Source organism: Lycorma delicatula, chromosome 4 (assembly GCF_047948215.1).
Source record: "Lycorma delicatula isolate Av1 chromosome 4, ASM4794821v1, whole genome shotgun sequence".
Lineage (NCBI taxonomy): Eukaryota > Metazoa > Arthropoda > Insecta > Hemiptera > Fulgoridae > Lycorma > Lycorma delicatula.
In genome coordinates, this window is record NC_134458.1 from 32,699,101 (window position 1) to 32,717,559 (window position 18,459).

Here is an 18,459-nt window from a genome sequence, read left to right on the forward strand (position 1 = left end):
GTGAATTTTCTGTTAATTATAAAAACCAATGAGCTTCTATCTTTCAACTTAATTAAGTCTTCAGCCAATAAGGAGATGAATTTGACACATTTTAGCAATTCTGACTCTTTGAGTGCCACCCAATTCTTGAACTTTAACTTCAGTATAACTTGGTAGTTGTGAAATGAAGTAAGCCTACGTTCTGCTGGTACAATTTATTACGTTGTCTCGTGTTGTGATATGTTATATATTCCACATGTTATCAGTGTCTTTAAAGTGAAGTTCTTTAAATTATTAGATATTATTTTAACATAATATCTAGTCTAGTCTTAACATAGCTAAAAGGCAAAGAACTTACAGCTTTAACAGTGAATGGGAGAATCAATATTGTTTTATTGAATATAGAGGAAAATCTGTGTGTTTATTGTATAATGCTAGCGTCTGTTTCAAAAAGAAGTAAAGTAAAGTGAAATTTTTTGACTAATCACAAAGAGTTTAATAACGAATTTCCTGTCAATTCTGAACTGAGAAAACACAAAGTGAAAGACCTTAAATCTAAATTATAATTGCAACAGTTCGTGTTTACGAAACCTGTTCAGGACACCAGTAACTTGACAGAAGCTTCTTACAAAATCTGTTACCTACTAACTAAAAGGAAAGAACCGTTTAGTGATGGGGAAGTACGAGTGATATTTTAGTCCTGTTACCCAATTGTTAATGTCTGGTAATTTTTTTCTAAGAAAGGGAAATTTTGTTTTGCGACACGAAGTTGTTAGCGCTACTCAACCGATATAGATACGGCAGTGTGAGTTGATTCTCCTTGAGCTGTGTAAACTTTTGTGCCGTTTCCGGTCGTGTTACGAACAGAATGTGTTTTACCATAGAACAACGAGATTCATTCTTGAACAATATTTTGCTACGAAATCGTACGCAAGTGTAAAAGAATCATTTCAAATTAAATTTGTTGGTGTTCCTCCGCCAGAAAAAATATCAATTTCAGACTAGCAAACCGATTTCGAGAGTCAGGTAGTGTTTGCGACAGAAAACGTAGTGGTCGACCAACTCGCTTGACAGATGATGTTTTAGAGAATGTGAGAACAAGATTGCTCAATTCTCCACGGAAAAGTTTACGAAAACTTTCCACGCAAGTTGGTTTGTCATATTCGAGTGTTCAGAAAGCTGCTAAAAAATTTAAATTGTATCCGTATCGCGTACGATTAGTCCAAGAGCTTCAGTCTCCAGATTTAAACGAGCGATTGCAATATTGCCGTTGGTTTAAGTCTCTTGTAAATGATAACGGAATCGAATTTTTAAACACAGTGTTCTTCTTTAGTGATGAAGCTTGAATCCATCTCGGTGGTTATGTGAACAGTCAAAACTGTCGAATTTGGGCGGTTGAAAATCCTAACGCTTTACAAGACTAATCTTTGCATCCTGAAAAAATTGGTGTGTGGTGTGCGATATCTCGTCATCGTATAGTCGGACCCATATTCTTCGAACAGACAGTAAATGGTGAAGTACACAGGAATATTGTGCGCCAATTTGTATCCCTCCTGGAATCTCAGGAACGGTATTGCTGGTTTCAGCAAGACGGCGCTACATGCCACACGTCTCGAGAAACCATGGATTTCTGCAAGAGTTCTTTGATGATCGAATACTAAGCAAGGGCTTATGGTCTCCAAGGACCCCAGACCTCACATCTCCTGACTATTTTTTGTGGAGCTATATTAAATCCGAGGCCTTCAAAAACAATCCTCACACTATTGATGAACTTAAAGTCAATATTACACAGACTTAATCACGAATATTTCCAATGCAACTCTTAAAAAGGTTTCTGCTAATATGCTAAAAAGAGTCCGTGCGTGTATAACCGCAAGGGGTGGGCATTTTTAGCATATTCTTTAACAAATATGTAAGTAATAGCTTTTTATTAAATCTCTTTTGTAAGTAACAAATACATTTTTTTATTCCACCTAAATTTCCTTTTCTTAAATTACATTTAAAATTGGGTAACAGGACTAAAAAATCACTCTGTAGTAAAAGAAGCAATGATCAGTGCCGCTGAATCTCTGCTCGAAGGTCACAAAGATAAACCTGCACTTATGTCTTCCTTTAAAGGTCTACAATTGTCTCGCCAAATGTTCCTAGGCGGGCTGAACATATTTCTAATAATTTGAAATCTCAATTACATCAGGATTTGCAATTATGTGAATAGTTTTCACTCCAGTTTGATAAAAGTACTGACGTATCTGATATTGCCGAGTTGTGTGTGTTTATTAGAATGGTTTTCTAAGATCTCACAGTAAAAGAAGAGTTTGTCAAACTGTTGCCACTTCATGGACAAACTAGGGAAGTAGACAAATTTAATTCGTACATTAAACTTGTCAAAAATAGTAACTTTCCACTTTCAAAACACGTTGCTTTAACAAGAGATGGGGCACCTTCTATGACTGGAAGAAATAATGGATTTCTATCTCTTTGTGCTTCCAAAATGTATTTCTTATCATTGCATTATCCATCAGGAAATTTTATGCGCAAAGGTTTTAAAGTTTGATCATGTCATGAAAGTTGTAACTCGTATGGTGAACTATATCAGATTTGTTTTCCACACGTGATCGATTGTTTGGAAATATTTTGAATATATCAGATACTCAGTATGGCGACGTAATTCTTCATGCAGATATAAGGTGGCTTAGTAGGGGTAAAACACTGGAACGATTCTGCTATCTGCTAGATGAAATAAGAGACTTTTTGAAATCATCTTCCGGATTATATTATCACGAACTTGATGTATATCGTAGCTACTAGATTTACATTTTCTAGTAGATATCCCTCAAAATTAAACGAGTTAAATCTCGAATTGCAAGGGAAACATCGTAATATTTTACATATGATAAGTGTTATAAATGGGTTTGTAAAGAAAGTGAAGTTATGGATTACACATTTAAACAAAAAGTCCCTTTCACACTTTCAAAATTTCAAATCAATTCTAGAAACAGTAAATGATGGCAAGTCTGACCTTTCCTCTTATGCCAAGCACCTTGAAACTCTTGTGTTTGAATTTGACAATAGATTTAGCCAGTTTTCAGTACTTGAACCAGTGATATTGTTTGTCAATCATCCATTCGCTTCCGTTGACGTTAGTGAACTTGGAAATATGGTGTGTGAAATATTCGGAAAGTATAAAATTGAAGAATTAGAAATGGAAATTTTGAATTTTCAAGAAGACCTTTCTTTAAAATCCTCACATGCAACTTGTAGCAATATATGGATTCTGGTGGACAGAGAAAATACCCCATTCTCCTTAATGTTAAACTGAAATTGTATTCGTGCTTTGGTTCAATGTATGTTTGGGAAGATGCATTTTCATTAATAAACATCATCAAAAACAAGTACCGATCCCGGCGTCCGCGCAAATTATTCAGATGCGCTCCTAGTTGTAAAAATGTTGGACAGCGCTGGTCTAGATCATTGATTTTCAAATTTTTTCGCCCACCACCCACATTGAGAATTCAAAATTTTTTAGCGCCCCCCAAAATTGTTAACACAATTTATCATTAAAGCTAAAGTGGCCATTTCTTTTTAAAGTGGAATATTTCGGTTCTAAAAAATCGTACAGACATTAAAAAAATAAATTAAAGTTAAAGTCTTAGCTTTTAAAAGATTTTAATGAAATTTACTGAAAAAATCTCGTTTCCCTGATGTGCTCGATCAAATACGAAGAAAATCTTTGAAATTAATAAAACTTTTCCTCTCACTGATTGTTTTTTTAATTTGATGATTTTTGAAATCTGAAATGTACTGTCAAAAAGTAGAATATTCAAGCTTTAATTAATTTTTTATTCGTCTCTCTAACCCTCTTGGTTGCAAAGTCAAAGTAGTTTGAATACAATCATTTTTCATTATAAAATATAGGTGTCCCTTTAAATTTTGTGCTAGTGTAGTAGTTATTTAATTTTAGTTTGAAATATATGAGGAAAACATAATTTTTGCCCATTTTTTTGGAATCAGCCATCGCCTTCCTAGATCGCCTGAAAACCCCCAATTTTTTGTGGGCCTTCTACCGACCCTCCTAAAGGCCGCCAGCGCCCACAAGGCGGCGTTACCGCCCACTTTGAGAACGAATGGTCTCTAGATGTATCGAATTGCAAAATTACTACTTTGAAAAAAAATTCTGAAAAATCTGGTGTTTTCTTTGTCAGGCTGAGAACTTTACAGACGGCCTTCGCAAAAATAGATTTAAATTTAGTTCACAATCTGATTTTGAAGATTTCATTGGTTTAGATATTTTTAGGCCAAATTTACACTTTCTATGAATTGCCTAAAACGTCAATTATTCGTTTTTTAATTCATATTCTAAAAATAACTACTAAAAATACTCTTTTCATTATGTTTCAATTACTATTTTTTGTCAAATAATCTTTTTTTATTATTTCTTCTTTTTTCATTTACTTAATTTATTTACTTATTTTCTTACATATGGAAAATAAGCAATGTTTTAACAAATAACTATATATTTTTTTCATCAGTATCTACTGATGCATATTTTTCATCATTCTATTTATGATGAGTGTTTAACAATCATCTAGTTTTAGATTTGTTAATTTTTTTAATTTTTTAATATAATCTTATTCTCCAATAATTTCAGTAACTGTTCAAGATAGCACTTCTATAAATCTGTAATTTTAAAGCTGTGACATCAAATTTCAAAGAACTACTCAATGCTTGTGAGTATTCTTGTTATTTTGAACTTTATTTAGCAGTTATAATAATTTAACTGAATTGTATTTATATAACAGTTTAAAATTCAATTGAATTAACATTAGAAATATTTTTAAAAATAATTTTTTGTTTTAGGTTACGGTCATATAGCTCCAAAAACACAAATAGGAAAAGTTACAACTATATTCTACGCTATACTTGGAATTCCACTAATGCTATTATGTCTTTCTAATATCGGTGACATTATGGCGCATTCATTTCGTTTTCTTTATTGGAGAATTTGTTGTTATGCTTGCACAAGAACACCAAAGAAACCACATAATATGTACCGTAGAGGTAGAAGCTTTAGATCAACTGTTAGGTCGCACAGGTGAGCTTAGTAATTTAATTTCAATTCCTCTGATTGAAGATCGAAATCTTCATTATATGGTCCATTCTTTTAATAAAATATATTGCCTTTTTAATGTCTGCCAGCGAATTTACTTATTTACTTATGTACTTATATCACAGTCAATTTGTTTTTCAGAAGAACATCACACATACAAATGTCCTTGTTAACCTTGAAAACTGACTAAAACATTTTGAATCCTTATCCTTATTATTGTCAACTAAATTTTTAGCTGCCATCAGTGATACTAGCACTATATCTCTACCTGAAGTTATTGCTGACAATTTTTTTTTTATAAGAAAAATATGATAAGATATTTGGTTAAAAAGTACATTAGATTTAAATTTATTCATTTAGAATATTGGTGTTATGTGCTTGGATATTCCTTAATATTTGAGTATTTAAAAATATGATCCTTTTTTATACACACAGAATATATAGGTTGTATTTGTGATTTATTTTTGTTTATTTATTTTATTTTTCACATCAAATATGCTTGCACATGTAAACAAAGCTAGCAAGCAACAAATACTTTAAAACTAGATAATAAAGATAACAATATAGTACACATAACTACTATTACAAATATCACAGCATTATATAGTTGAATTAATTATAATCACAACCATCTATATATCATTTATGTATTCATTTACAGCAAACAATATTCTCCCATAAGTAATTCTTTAACATCTTAACTTAATTATTAGACTTTTTTTTTTTTTTTTTTTTTTTTTTTTTTTTAGTAGATTTGGAAGTTTGTTAAAAATACATGTGGCTGCTCCAAGATAAGTTATGTGCTCATACAATAGAAGATGATGAATTGAATATTGAGTAGTATAGTACCATACGAATAAGTGCTTTGACTTGGATTAAACTTGCCCTTATTGATTCTAAAGAACACCAAATGTACCTAAAGGAAAAGTCATTGTTTTCATAGACATGAAACCTGCAAGATTCTTTAAGCAATTATTTGGATACCTATTGAATTTTTAAAAACTGTTTACTCTGTTCTTACAAATAAGGAACCTGATATAATAATGTTGTATTTCAAATGCTATGAAAATGAACAAAATATACCGAGTAAATTTTTACTGGACAGACTATAGAAATAGATGATTTTATAGAAAATCTGGTAGCATACAATTTTTTTTTTTTCTTATAATAATCTATGCACTTATTTCAATCAACTGAATATCAATTTATGGGTTAACAGGCTTTGTATTGTTAAAATTGTTTAAACCATGTAAATATGTGTCATAGACAAAGCTTTTACAGAAACTAAAGTAACCATTATTGTGCTTTTCTTACCGAGATAAAACTGACAAGAAAGCTCCTGAATTTCTTTTGAAGCTGACAATCTTTATTGCCACTGACTAAAACATTGATGTCACCTGCAAAGAGAGTTGATTTACACTTGGTTCCCTAATTGTCAACTTTATACAAATAATATGGACTACTAGTCTTTTAAACAAGAAATTTCATATGTATAATCTGCCGACCCAAATTTTTAAATTTCATTTCTTTTCCTCATAACTATTTTCTGCTCCTTTCTTTAAGAAGTGTATTCAGTCAAGAATAGATGATTTTTGATATACCACAGATCTCTAATTTTCTCACTAACAAACCATGATTTACATAATAAACCCTTTAAACAGGTTACAGAAAACAATTGCTGCACTCTCTGATCCATCCAAAGCATCTAACATTGCATTAATTATGGCCTTAATAGTTAATGTTAAATTCCAATGGATGTAACCTTGTTGTGTTTTTTTAATAATAATGATATTTTTTAACAAAAAATCATTATTTGAAAGGATTCAAAATAACAAATAGAATATTGAAATATATATGATACATCTAAAATTGGAATTATTGAAAACTGATTTCAATATGGAACAGTTTAACTTCTCAGGAAATATACTACTACTAAAGGATCTATTAATAATGTGTATAATGGGTCCATTAACTGCAGAAAAGACTTTTCAACCTAGCTTATTTAGACTTCATCTCAGCTAATTAGAAGAACATGTTTAGGGGACAATACTCTACCCACCGGGTTGGTCTCGTGGTGAACGCGTCTTCCCAAATCAGCTGATTTGGAAGTCGAGAGTTCCAACGTTCAAGTCCTAGTAAAGCCAGATATTTTTAAATGGATTTGAATACTAGATCGTGGATACCGGTGTTCTTTGGTGGTTGGGTTTCAATTAACCATACATCTCAGGAATGGTCGAACTGAGACTGTACAAGACTACACTTCATTTATACTCATACATATCATCCTCATTCATCCTCTGAAGTATTATCTGAACGGTAATCACCAGAGGCTAAACAGGAAAAAAGAAGAAGGGGACAATACTCTACTTTAAACTTTAGATTTATAAAGTGGTTTGAGATTATTGTAGACTAATAACTCTAACAATAGTTAGGTTTAATATTAAAGGCGATACTTGATTAAATTAAATATTTAGGGCATTTATTCATAATTATAATTAATTTTGTTCATTCTCTGTTTATTTTTTATTCTTATTTACTCCTTTTGTAGAGATCTCCACTTCATTAAAAGGATTTGTTTTTAAATAAGCTGAGCAATTTTTAAGAAATTTTGTCCTCGCTTAAGGCAGACAGTTCTTATTTCTGCCGGCATAAAATTCTTATTCCCCTAGTTATCCAGCTGTTCTTGTAGTTACTTTGATTCTAATAGCCTTTTTTAAAGAATATAACCTAAAAGTGTTTGTTAAAGATACTGAAAAAACAATTAAATCCCTTATTTTGATTTCTTTTAAATACTCTTCAGTCTAGTTCTCTAGTGTAAGAACATATTTGCATACTGCTAATTTCTGCTTTGTGTTAGGATATACTGTCAGATTCGGAGTATCACTCATTTAATTTTAATGTATGAGAAAACTGTAAAATTGAGCCTAATGATTGGAAATATCTGTTTCAGATACAATAAATTTTAATGTAACTTTTATTCATAAGTTCAAATTATGTAAAAAGGTAGAAATAGCTTTAGCAGCTTTACACTCAATTTCTCAAATGTGATAGATAATATATGAGGGACACTTACACCAAGAAACTGAGTTTTATTGGAATGTTTTTAAAACATATTACCAAAGCTTCCACACATTAAATTTAGTGTTATGAATTTCAGAATTAACGTAATTAAGGTAATCGTGACCAAAAATCGAAAAATATCGGATTTTTAATTTTAATTTTGTGCCATGTGATTATACATTTATTTCTGTATAATTCCATGTAAATATTTTGCTCATACGATTTAATACAGAAGATACAAATGCTTTTGTAAAGTGTTGATTAGACCTGAAATCCGTTTGCTTCAAGCTCGAAATTTTTCAGATATTTTTCTACATAATATTGCGAGAGTTTTAGTACTATACTTTTATTTTTTATACACCATAGTTTTGTTTTAAACGTTGGTAGCAATACATGACATCTGTTGCTGTTTGTTTATTTACCTTTATTTATTAACCTTCAAAGGTTATGTTGTAATTTTCTGTCTTGATTATTTATGTGGCAAGTTTGTAATCAGTGAAATTTTTTTTGTGTATTGTGAAGCTTTTTATAACAAGTGTTTGCACAAAATGCTGAGTTCTGAAAGGCGTACAAAAAAACGTAAATTTAGAGGAAACCAGTACATAAAAAAAAGTGTACCTGTAAAAGATCTACCTGTTACACCGAATCAGCCGCCACCAGATGTAAATAGGTCTAGTAGTTCATCGAAAAAAAAACTGAATTTAGATTGTTTTGGAAGTTTTAAAGGATCAGGTGATGGATATTGCATATTTGATGTTAATTTATTAAGTAAGCTTTAAAAACATCTGTTAGTTGTAAATATTCTTGTGAAAATGACTGTGTAAACTTGATTTATTAGGATATGGCCAAAAGTATTTTATTATTTTGTGATAATTGTAATCAATTGAATTTATGAATTCAGATAAAACAAAAGTGTTCCCTCAGGGACTTATCCTCACCTCCGACTAAACTTCATGCTTACACAAAATTGATTGGGAGTGCTGTGCAAAAGAGGGTATGATAGGAGCCACTGAGGAAACTGTATCTGTAAACAATAACTCAAGAAATCTATGCATGGCTTTTGACGGCTTGTAGAAGAAGAGAGGTCACACTTCACTCAAAGGATTTGTGAGTGCAACTAGTTTTGATACTAGTGAAATTCTTGATTTTAGTGTATTGAGCAAATACTGGCAGGAATATGTAACTCAGAATGTACAGGAACATAACTGCACCAAAAATTATGAAGGAAAAAGTAGAGGCAAAGAGGTTGTCGAGGCCATTGAAGATTTTAGAAGTACAGAAAGAAATGTAATGTATGTTGAGTATCTGGGAGACTGGGACAGTAAGGGTTTCCAAAAAGTGGTGAGGATGTAATCCTCCAAGGAGTGAGTCATCCAAAAAGTGATGATGATGTGTTATGGAAATGATTAATCATAGAAAAACTTAAATGTGTTGGTCACATACAAAAGTGTATGGGCTCTAGGCTGTGCAAATTAAAAAAAGACATGAAAGGGCAGCGTCTGGCAGATGGAAAACCCATTGGCAGTAAGAGCAGGCTTATGTTTTCCAAAATAGATAAAATTCAGTCATACTATGGTCAAGCTATAAGGGAAGGTGACACCACTGAGGAAATGAGAAAGATTATTTGGAGATCATAATTCCATGAGACATCAACTGACAGAACCACAACATTTTTTATGTCCCAAGGATCCCAACTCATGTTGCAAGTATAACAAAGCAGTTGCTTTAAGTGAAAGATAAAAGCATAAAGCACCACTCCAGTATGACTATTGCTGAAAAAATTAAGCCAATTTGTAATGACCTGTCAGAACCAGAGTTGCTAAAGAAATGCTTACAACACCAACACCACACACAAAATATGAATAAGAGTTTTAATCATGTAGTGTGGTCAAAAATTCCAAAAACTATATTTGTTAGTTTAGATACTTTTAAAATAGGGGTTTGTGATTCAGTGTTGGTGTTTAATGATGAATTTTGTAGCCAACTAAAAGTTCTACAAAAATTAAATTTGAAATATAGTGAAAAAAATGTTATATCGGTACTACGGAGTCTAGATGCAGTACAAGTGAAGAAAGTTGAAGTTTTATTGATGAAGCCTGTACAAAAATATAGTAAGGAGAACACAGGAAAAGAAAAAAGAAGACCCAAAAGAGGTAGAGTTGGATCCAGATTATGGCCTAGGATTTTTTAACCAAGTGCTTTTATTTACTTTTAAATTGCATTTACCAGAAATGTGATTTTTTTCACCTATGTTCCTTTTTTTCAAAATCTATCAGAGCTAAGTAGCTGAAATATTTACAGGACTATACAGATGCTATTTTACTTCTCTGGTATCAAATTCATGAATATATTTTCATTAAAGAAAAAGTTAAAATTATTTTTCACTTAAAAAATAAAAATTTTCATAGAATTTTAACAAAAACTTTTAAATCTGTAAATATTTCTCTAATATTAGTAAATTTGTTAGGGAATTGGTATAAAACTATATAGATTTAGTGGTAAAAATTTCAGGGAGATCAGTCCAACCATTCAGGAGAAAAAGGAATATAAATATTGCCAGATTAACATTACAGGTATAGGCTGTGGTAGCGTCTCGGCCTTTCACCTGGAGGTCCCGGGTTCGAATCCCGGTCAGGCATGGCATTTTTCACACACGCTACAAATCATTCATCTCATCCTCTGTAAAGTAATGCTTAACTGCGGCCCCGGAGGTTAAACAAAAAAAAAAAAAAAGTATAGGCTGGTCAAGCTTACCTTAAACTCAAAGGCAGTCTCAATCACAGTTAACCTTAGGTGGGTGATAGATACAAGCAGAAACCTTTCTTACCCCCAGCTTTTTCTACTTCTACACAAATTTAAAATATGTTTTCTATTTGAACTGTTGTAACTTCAGGTTAAGACTACATTTTATTGTACCTTTAACCAGTATGCAATATCCTCCTCTAATGCAGTATTTTCTAAAAAAAAAAGCCTGTTGCATACAAACCGGATCACCTGATACACCACATTAGAACCCTTGTTCTCCATCATCAAGTCAGTGTTCAAAAATACAAGTGGCATCAGATGTTCGGCTAGTGGCAGTGTTATAGATGGTTGGCTAGTTATTGTTATGAATTAACCACATTATGTCAGAGTGTTTCTTTTGAGCTGGGCCTTTAGGGTATCTACTGGTCATCTAAATGGTATTTATATAGATTAATCATAAAAATTTTTTAATGTTTTGTGTGGTATTTAGTAATTGTACAGTTATCAATATTGTTATTTACTAGGTAAGCTATCACATCTCTTACAAAAGAATTTTCAAAAAACTAATTTTATAACTGTATGATCAATGCATTTTGTACATCTACCATCCAAGCTCCCCTGCTATGTTCAGTTAACAGCATTTAAGTCGATTCCCTTTTATATGTGATATTATATTATATAATATGTAAAATATGATATAAATTTTATATATTTTTGATTTATTGTGGATATTATTACATTATAAAACTCACACTTGAAGATTGTACATAGATACTTAGATCGTGCATTATAAAAGTCACATGAAGCTTATTTAATATAGAAAGAACATGTTTATGAATTAGAAATTCTTAGACTTATAATTAAGATGGTACATCTTGGATATACAATCAACTGAAATTTATTATTATAAATAATGGATAATAATTACTAGAAAATATAAGCAGCCACGTGCATTTTTCATAGATGCATAAATGGGTGGGTGGGGGGGGTCAGTTTTAAAGTAATAGTTTTCTGCACTCAGATTTCATCCGTTTACTCTTTAACTTTCCAGTTTTATCATATGTTGATGGTCATGCAGAATTAGATTTTCATTTGTTCTGTATTAGTCTATCCAGAAAGGAGTCTCTATCTGTTCAAAGATGGCTCTGTATCTTGTGTTTATTATTTACCAGTTTTCATTACTAAATACAGTTTATTTAATATTGTATTCTTTTATATCTCCATATTTTTTCTATATTTCACAGCGGTGGTAGAAGCTCAGGACGATCTCGAACAGCATCTCTTAAAAGATGGGGCCGTGGACCATACAACCAGGGTTCACAACGATCAGCTGATAGTGCTTTAGCTTTATCAGAGACTTTAACACATTCATATTCTGATACCGAATGCAGGTAATTAAAACTGAATTTATGACCAATTGTTATAATTAAACTATTATAGTACACATTTCATCTACCTGAAACTACTTACTGAGACCATAAAATCTAGAACCCTGATCAATGACATAAAAAAAAACTTAAAATAAATACATGAAGTACCCTCTATTAAATCAATTGTCTGTACATCTAATATCTAACATCATACAAAATTTATTCGACTTATTATAAGATGGATTAGGTAGCTATAAATAAGAAAATTACAAAAGCTGAGTATCTTGATGACAAAGACATTCATTTAAAATGATACTGACGTAATTCAGGGAATTTGCATGAATATTATTTAAAATTCAGTAAATTTTCTTCCCTGTTTATGTCTATATTCAAAAGAAAATAATGGAAGAATTATAAAATCAAGTACAGTGGTACCTTGAGATACGAATTTAATTCGTTCTGTGATCATCGTCGTATGGCAAAAAAATCGTATCTCAAAGCAATGTTTCCCATTTAAAATAATGTAATATATATTAATGCGTTCTAGCGATATGAGACTAACCCAAAACACAGTTAAATTACATATAATATACGCAATTTGTATATAAATAAACGAGTAATAACACACATAATGTTTATTAATTTATTTATTAATATATTAATAACACACAATGTTTATTTATCATCACTTTAATGTCGGGCCTTTTTGGCCTCACTTTCCTGATTTTCACTGCGTGAGACTTTCACAAGGTAACGATCAAGGGAGGTCTGTTTCTGCCTTCTTTTTAAAATGTTACGAAAGAATGTGAGACACCTATCATCAAATAAGGCACTCGCTCTCCCTGTAGACAATTTCTCTGGGTGTCTTTTTTCCACAAAATCAGACACTTCCTGCCACTTGCCCAAGGATATCACTAATTTCACGTGAAGTAAGTTTCTCCTCCGGCTCGACCTCCTCCTCACTGCTGACTTCCATCATAACCCCCGAGTGGGAAATCTTCTGTAACTCCTTCAGCTCCTTCGTCGTGAGGTCTTTAGCATACTCCTCAATGAGATCAGCAACATCTGCCTCGTCTACCTCTAGGCCCATGGAGTGACCAATGGATACGATCTCCTCCTCAATAGGTTCGAATCCCTCAAATCCCTCTCGTTTTAAAACAACATCTGGCCATAATTTTCTCCATGCCGAGTTCAATGTTCTTTTGGTAACACCTTGCCAGACAATATCTATAAGCTTAAGACAGATCAAAATGTTGTAATGATTCTTCCAAAACTCCCTCAATGTTAGGTTTGTATTTTCGGTAACTTCGAAGCAACGCTTGAAAAGATGCTTCGTGAAAAGTTTCTTAAAATTGGAGATAACTTGTTGATCCATGGGCTGAAGGGTAGATGTTGTATTGGGTGGCAGATAGACAATTTTAATAAATTTAAATTCATCTAAAAGGTCATCCTCAAGGCCAGGAGGGTGAACGGGAGCATTATCCAACAGAAGGACACACTTAAGCGGTAGACCATTATCGATTAAGTATTTTTTCACTGAAGGCCCAAAAACTATGTTCATCCACCAATAAAAAACTGACGGGTCACCCATTCTTTACTGTTTGCACGCCACAGAACTTGTAATTTTTCTTTCATAACTTTATAAGCTTTGAAGGCCATTGGGTTTTCCGAGTGGTAGACTAGCAACGGTTTTATTTTGAAGTCCCCAATAGTGTTAGCCTATCTTTCATAGCCTTGTGGCCGGGTAGACTCTTTTCTTCAGCCGTGATAAACGTGCGCCTAGGCATTTTTTTCCAAAATAACCCTGTTTCGTCACTATTGAACACTGTTGCGGTAGGTATCCTTCTTCACTAATGAGTTTTTCAAAAACCTTAGTGAAATTTTCAGCCGCCTTAATATCTGCACTAGATGCTTCTCCATGACGAATAACTGAATGAATGCCACTTCGTTTCTTAAAATTGTCAAACCAGCCACGACTAGCTTTGAACTCCTCACCGCCTTGCGATGATGTCTCGGTTACAGCACGCTTGAGGTCTTGGAAGATGGCGCCAGCCTTCTCACAAATAATCGCTTCAGAAACAGTCACCTGCCAATTGCTTCTCCTTAATCCATAATAAAAGTAGCTGTTCCATCTCATCATGTATATTAGTTCGTAGCTTTGAAATAATGGGGACGCCTTTGGAAGGTTGCAGCTTCTTTATCGCTTCCTTCTGCTTGATGATCGTGGATATTGTAGAAGGATTGCGGCCATACTCATTTGCCAAGTCGATGATACGAACGCCACGCTCATGCTTTGCAATAATTTCATGTTTCGCTTCCATTGAGATCATTTTCTTAGGCTTTTTCTTTTCACCAGTTTTGTCTTTAACTTTGGGATCCATGGTTAAAATAACAAAATATGCAGAGTACAGTGTATATACTATCCAAAATGACACGAAAAACAGGCACAAACAAAGCGAATAACACGTCGTGGCAGCCATACAGAGGACTCTGGTCTCAACATAGCGGGCAGAAGCAGCGGGAGGAAAGCTGAGCACTCTCTGCCATCTAGGGATCACCTATGCAATTATCGCACATCGCAAATTCGTATCTCAAATTTTTCGTTGTATGTCGAGGTATAAATTTTAGAATATTTCATGTTGTATCTCAAAACATTCGTATGTTAGGACATTCGTATCTCAAGGTACCACTGTATAAGTAATATTAAAAAATTGGAAAATATTTAATGTATATTTATGCAAAAATGAACAATAATAAGTTTATAAATTTACAAGATGATAAAGGAAAATAAAATATAGCTTTAAAGACAAATAAAAGCGTAATAAAGTATTTCATTGTAAGAAGTGTACTAATAAATATAATTTTGGCAAATTAAAGTAATGTTTGTAATAAATAGACATGTTGGTAAAATGAACTGATCATTCAAACATTTCTCTAATCTAATTAGGCCATTCAAAAGTGGAAGTTCACAAATATCTAATTTTACTGAACATTTAATGTGTAACAAGCACAAAATAACAATTGTAGAAAATGACTAATAGTTAAGATTGTTAACAATTACAATAAAATTTATAAGAGATTAGAAAATCAAAAAAAATTTGTATTTTAAAATTTTAATTCATAAAATGATGAACTATTTAATAGTTTGTGAACAAGAATTTATTCAATAGTTTATGAACAGTTAATAGTATTATGAGTAGTTGATAATATTATTTAATAGTTTATGAACAGGGATTTATTCAAGTTAGTACAGTATTAAGAGAAAGTGGGACGTTGACTTTGTTCAACATCATTAACAACAACTCATACATTCACTTTATCATCTGTTCAGGCTGCAGATAAAAGTACATCCTCCACTTCACTTTGTCTCTAACATTTCTCTTCAAGAACTTTCTCCATTTATGTACTTTTTCAGGTCTTTTTTTATACAATTTTACCATCTTCTTATTGTTCTTTTTTAGGTCTACTTCCAATTATATTTTTAATTAAAAATTTCCTTTGTTATTCTTCTACTTATTCCTTGTAAATTCCTTTTTTTTCTCTGCTCCCCTGGGTTGGTCCTGCAGTCAAGCATGTGGATACTAACTCAACCCAGAGGAGTGACCTATGACTCTAGTGGGCCTTCCCACCTGCCAGCAGTATGTCCAGCACGTCAGGTCAGCCCACCGATTCTGGATCTTTTACAATCATTAGGTTACCTCTAACTGACGGGACAAAGGTGAACCCAGGCTCAGCTATGCCGTTCCCGGGGTCCCCGCCCCGCCAGCCGGGACTCGGTATTTAATTAACTTTATTTGCCTGCCCTCCTCTATGAATCATGAGACCTTGCCATTGGTGAGGGGGCTTGAGTGCTCAGGGATACAGAGTAGCTGGACCGAAGGTGCAACCATATCGGAGAGGTATCTGTTGAGAGCCAGACTAAGGAATGATTCCTGAAAGAGGGCAGCAGCTCTTTCAGTAGTTGTTAGGGGCGTGAGTCAGGACGACTTAAACGGCCGTATCAACATCACTCAGTCCTCTGAGTACTGCGTAGCTGAAAGCAATGGAAAACTACAGCTGTTTTTTTTTCCAAGAAAATGTGGCTCTGCATTTTCAAAAGCAATAATGGAGGCGCCTTCCTTGGTAAAATAGTCCCCCGTTCGGATCTCCGGGTGGGGACTACTAAGGAAGGGGTCACCAGAAAAGTAAAAAATAACATTCTACGAGTCGGAGCGTGGAATGTTAGAAGCTTAAAAAAGGTTGGTAGGCTAGAGAATTTAAAAAGGGAAATGGATAGGGTAAACGTGGATATAGTAGGAATTAGTGAGGTTCGGTGGGAAGAGGAAGGCGACTTTTGGTCGGGTGACTTTAGAGTAATTAACTCAGCGTCAAATAATGGGCAGGCAGGAGTAGGTTTCGTGATGAACAAGAAAATAGGGAGGAGAGTGGAGTATTTCAAGACGCATAGCGATAGAGTCATTGTAATAAGGATAAATTCAAAACCTAAACCGACAACGATTGTTAATGTCTATATGCCTACAAGCGCCCATGATGATGATGAGGTAGAATGTGTATACGAAGAGATTGATGAAGCAATTAAACACGTAAAAGGAGATGAAAATTTAATAATAGTTGGAGATTGGAATGCAAGCATTGGAAAAGGCAAGGAAGGAAATATAGTGGGTGAATACGGGCTGGGCAAAAGGAATGAAAGAGGGGACCGACTTATAGAGTTTTGCACGAAGTATAATTTAGTAATTGCCAACACCCAATTTAAAAATCATAATAGAAGAATATACACTTGGAAAAAGCCAGGCGATACTGCAAGGTATCAGATAGATTATATCATGGTTAAGCAAAGATTTAGAAATCAACTCGTGGACTGCAAAACTTACCCTGGAGCAGACATTGATAGCGACCATAATTTGGTGATAATGAAATGTAGATTGGGGTTTAAAAACCTGAAGAAAAGGTGTCAGATGAATCGGTGGAATTTAGAGAAGCTTGAGGAAGAGGAGGTAAAGAAGATTTTTGAGGAGGACATCGCTAGAGGTCTGAGTAAAAAAGATAAGATAGAAAATGTAGAAGAAGAATGGGAGAATGTTAAAAAGGAAATTTTTAAATCAGCAGAAGCGAACTTAGGCGGAATAAAGAGAACTGGTAGAAAACCTTGGGTTTCAGACGATATATTGCAGCTGATGGATGAACGTAGAAAATATAAGAATGCTAGTGATGAAGAAAGTAAAAGGAACTATCGGCAATTAAGAAATGCTATAAACAGGAAGTGCAAACTGGCGAAAGAAGAGTGGATTAAAGAAAAGTGTTCAGAAGTGGAAAGAGAAATGAACATTGGTAAAATAGACGGAGCATACAGGAAAGTTAAGGAAAATTTTGGGGTACATAAATTAAAATCTAATAATGTGTTAAACAAAGATGGTACACCTATATATAATACGAAAGGTAAAGTCGATAGATGGGTGGAATATATTGAAGAGTTATATGGAGGAAATGAACTAGAAAATGGTTTTATAGAGGAAGAAGAGGAAGTTGAGGAGGATGAAATGGGAGAAACAATACTGAGATCTGAATTTAAGAGAGCATTAAAAGATTTAAATGGCAGAAAGGCTCCTGGAATAGACGGAATACCTGTAGAATTACTGCGCAGTGCAGGAGAGGAGGCGATTGATAGATTATACAAACTGGTGTGTAATATTTATGAAAAAGGGGAATTTCCGTCAGACTTCAAAAAAAGTGTTATAGTAATGATACCAAAGAAATCAGGGGCAGATAAATGTGAAGAATACAGAACAATTAGTTTAACTAGTCATGCATCAAAAATCTTAACTAGAATTCTATACAGAAGAATTGAGAGGAGAGTGGAGGAAGTGTTAGGAGAAGACCAATTTGGTTTCAGGAAAAGTATAGGGACAAGGGAAGCAAGTTTAGGCCTCAGATTAATAGTAGAAGGAAGATTAAAGAAAAACAAACCAACATACTTGGCGTTTATAGACCTAGAAAAGGCATTCGATAACGTAGACTGGAATAAAATGTTCAGCATTTTAAAAAAATTAGGGTTCAAATACAGAGATAGAAGAACAATTGCTAACATGTACAGGAACCAAACAGCAACAGTAGCAATTGAAGAACATAAGAAAGAAGCCATAATAAGAAAGGGAGTCCGACAAGGATGTTCTCTATCTCCGTTACTTTTTAATCTTT

At 33.3% G+C, this 18,459-nt stretch overlaps 1 protein-coding gene across 3 annotated transcripts in view; it reads left to right on the plus strand.

Moving 5' to 3' along the window:
- The window catches only part of galene (potassium two pore domain channel subfamily K member galene), a 118,695-nt gene that overhangs the window by 50,972 nt on the left and 49,264 nt on the right, over positions 1–18,459 (plus strand). For all 3 annotated transcript variants that reach the window (XM_075362611.1, XM_075362613.1, XM_075362612.1), the window contains 2 exons: positions 4,837–5,071; positions 12,136–12,282. In XM_075362611.1, coding sequence (XP_075218726.1) covers positions 4,837–5,071; positions 12,136–12,282 — 382 coding nt within the window. The remainder of the gene's footprint in view (positions 1–4,836; positions 5,072–12,135; positions 12,283–18,459) is intronic.